Source organism: Macrobrachium nipponense, chromosome 24 (assembly GCF_015104395.2).
Source record: "Macrobrachium nipponense isolate FS-2020 chromosome 24, ASM1510439v2, whole genome shotgun sequence".
Taxonomy (NCBI): domain Eukaryota; kingdom Metazoa; phylum Arthropoda; class Malacostraca; order Decapoda; family Palaemonidae; genus Macrobrachium; species Macrobrachium nipponense.
This window is the reverse complement of record NC_061091.1, coordinates 33,716,740-33,719,230: the sequence shown is the minus strand read 5'-3', so window position 1 is coordinate 33,719,230 and position 2,491 is coordinate 33,716,740. Positions and strand designations below refer to the sequence as shown.

The window sequence follows — 2,491 nt, the reverse complement described above, 5'->3', positions numbered from 1 at the left end:
CTTCCTATTCTCAACATCTGAGATTTCCTGCCTTCTATCCTCTGCAAGGAATCCACAGTTCTCCTAAAAATGCAGAGGTTCCTTTACTTGCGCCTTTACGTGACGGCGTTTATCTTGTAGAGCTCTTGGACCATTTTAGCTTCTCGCTCCAGTCGTTGGAGGTTGGCTGCAGATATCAGCCCCATTTTCTGGTGCAACTCATCTCTGTTTAGAGGCTTCTCAATTGCTGGAGTTTTATTCGGGGCCTTTGATTGCCTCTTGGTGCCAGCTGAAGGTCGTTGCAATCCTTTGATTTGGCGAAGTTCTTCCTCAATGCTGTCCATTCGTCGGTAGAGGGCTCTGCAGTTGATCTGGGGCTTCCTCAGACACCGAGTTTTATCCGAAGCCTTTTTGTCTTCAGCTTTCGTTATCGTCCTCTCTCTTCTGCAAACTTCCTTTTCTTTATAATTCTTTGATCCATTAAGGATTTTGACCTTTCCTAAGCAGCTGATCTTCGTATCCTGCGCCGAGATCTCATCTTGGCGTCTTACGATTTCCAATAATGCTTCCATCTCTTCAAAAACCCTGGTCTCTAGTTGCTCCTTCGTCTCAGCAAGGTCGAATTCAAGTTGAACTTTCCTTCTAATCAGGTCATTCATCTTTCCATTTGCCGTCGGTTGTTCTGCTACAACAGATTTAGATTCTTGCAGCAAACCGCTGACTTCCAATTGTTTCTGGGTGCATTCATTTTCCAGTCGAAGGATCTCGCTATCCTTCTGCAAGTTCTGTTTTCTCAGCTTTTCCAGTTCCTCGTTTTTCTCAGCTAATTCTCTTTTACATTGGTCGAGCTCTTTCAAATTTTCGTGGGCCATCTGTGTCTGAATGGTGAGAACTTGTAACTCGTCCTCTAAACCTTTCATCTTCAAGGTCTTGTTCTCGTTCTCCCTCTTCAGCTTTTCTATGTTCTTTTCTTTCCTTCCATTCTCTTTTCGAAGTCCTTCCAGGTCCTGATTCAGCTTGTTCATTTGCATTTGTATTTCGTCTCGGCTTTTATCGTCTTGCTGTAGATCTCGATGCAAAGTGTCCTTCTCCATCGAGAGCACTGAGACTGTGTTTTCCAAAATAATTAGCATCTGGTCTCTCTCCTCGTTTTCCTTCCTTTGGACATCTGTAACCTTCGCCTTTTTAATCATTTCGTTTTTCAGCTTCTGCATCTCTTCGGACATTGAACTGATCTTTCTTTCCTTTTCTTTGTTCAGTCGTTCGAGGTTTCTGATCTGTTCTTCCATCTGCAGTCCTACTACGGTCAGGCCCTCTACCTTGTCCAGTAATTCGTCGATCAGCTGATCCTTTTCTAATCTCTCTTTCTCAAACCTCAAGAAAAGATTTTCATTTTCCTTAATTACTTCCTCGAACTTCCGACTTGTATCCAAATTCCTTGTTTCTTCTTCACTATCTGGATGGTCGCCTTCTTCATTCCTGGAACGTCCGTATACTACTTCGTTATCTGAAACATGGTCTTCTTCAAAGCCAGAGTGATCAATTTCGTCCTCCTGATTTCCAGCCTCATCAAGACAGGCAGAGCTGTCCGAGGCCATGAAATCGACAAAGAACTGAACCATTTTAATGCTAAATCCACGAAGTATAAATACTCCAGTGAATAGCATAACAATATTGGCAAACAATGTAATCACTCGGGGGACTTGAAGCATGGAGTCAAAGCACTGTGCAAGCACAACTGTAAGCAAACTAAGAAACATCTTTGTTCGTTACAAATCAGCTCTATTTGCCTTAACGTTACTTTCCAAAAATCCCACGTGACGTGTCTGGATTCTATTTCAGGAGTCATTTTTGGTTCCGCCGGAGCCGACCTGTCTTCGAATGTTTTCTGATCCCCGGACGCAGTAGAGGTGTCTGGATTCCAGAGTCAATTTGGGCTTCACGGGAGCTGCTTCCGTCTTCATATGTATCAGAAGAGGGGAATTCCTATGCAGTCCCCAGGGGCTTTCTGAAGATCCTGGAGCCAGTCTTCACACTAACTCACTCACAAGCGCGCTCCTGCACACACACATACTATATATATACATATATATACGTATATATATTATATATATATATATATATATATATATATATATATATATATATAGTCATATCACATTACCGTGATTCATATACATACATCGAGCTACAAATGTCCTTTAATATCTAATTCACTCTACCTAGGAATTAATATATTTTCATTTATGCTTAACCGAGGGGAATTTTATTAGGCGATAATAGAATTGTCGGCGCCCAGGCGCGAACCTAGGACACCATACAAATCCAGGAACGTGGAGTGTGTAAAAGCTTCACTGACGTTCCTGGATTTGTATGGTGTCCTAGGTTCGCGGCTGGGCGCCGACAATTCTATTATCGCCTAATAAAAATTGCCCTTCGGTTCAGCATATATGAAAATATATTAATTCCGAGGTAGAGTGAATTAGATATTAAAGGACATTTGTAGCTCGAT

General features: G+C 42.1%; 1 protein-coding gene across 1 annotated transcript; it reads right to left on the bottom strand.

Moving 5' to 3' along the window:
• Positions 1-95: 95 nt before the first annotated feature.
• LOC135202692 (interaptin-like) lies at positions 96-1,601 on the bottom strand. The gene has a single exon (XM_064232181.1). The coding sequence runs from the start codon at positions 1,599-1,601 to the stop codon at positions 96-98; it is 1,506 nt and encodes a 501-aa protein (XP_064088251.1).
• Between the last annotated feature and the right edge of the window lie 890 nt (positions 1,602-2,491).

What these genes read in the sequence shown, in the direction of transcription:
- LOC135202692 (XM_064232181.1), bottom strand. Translation starts at nt 1,601, where the DNA reads ATGGTTCAGTTCTTTGTCGATTTCATGGCCTCGGACAGCTCTGCCTGT.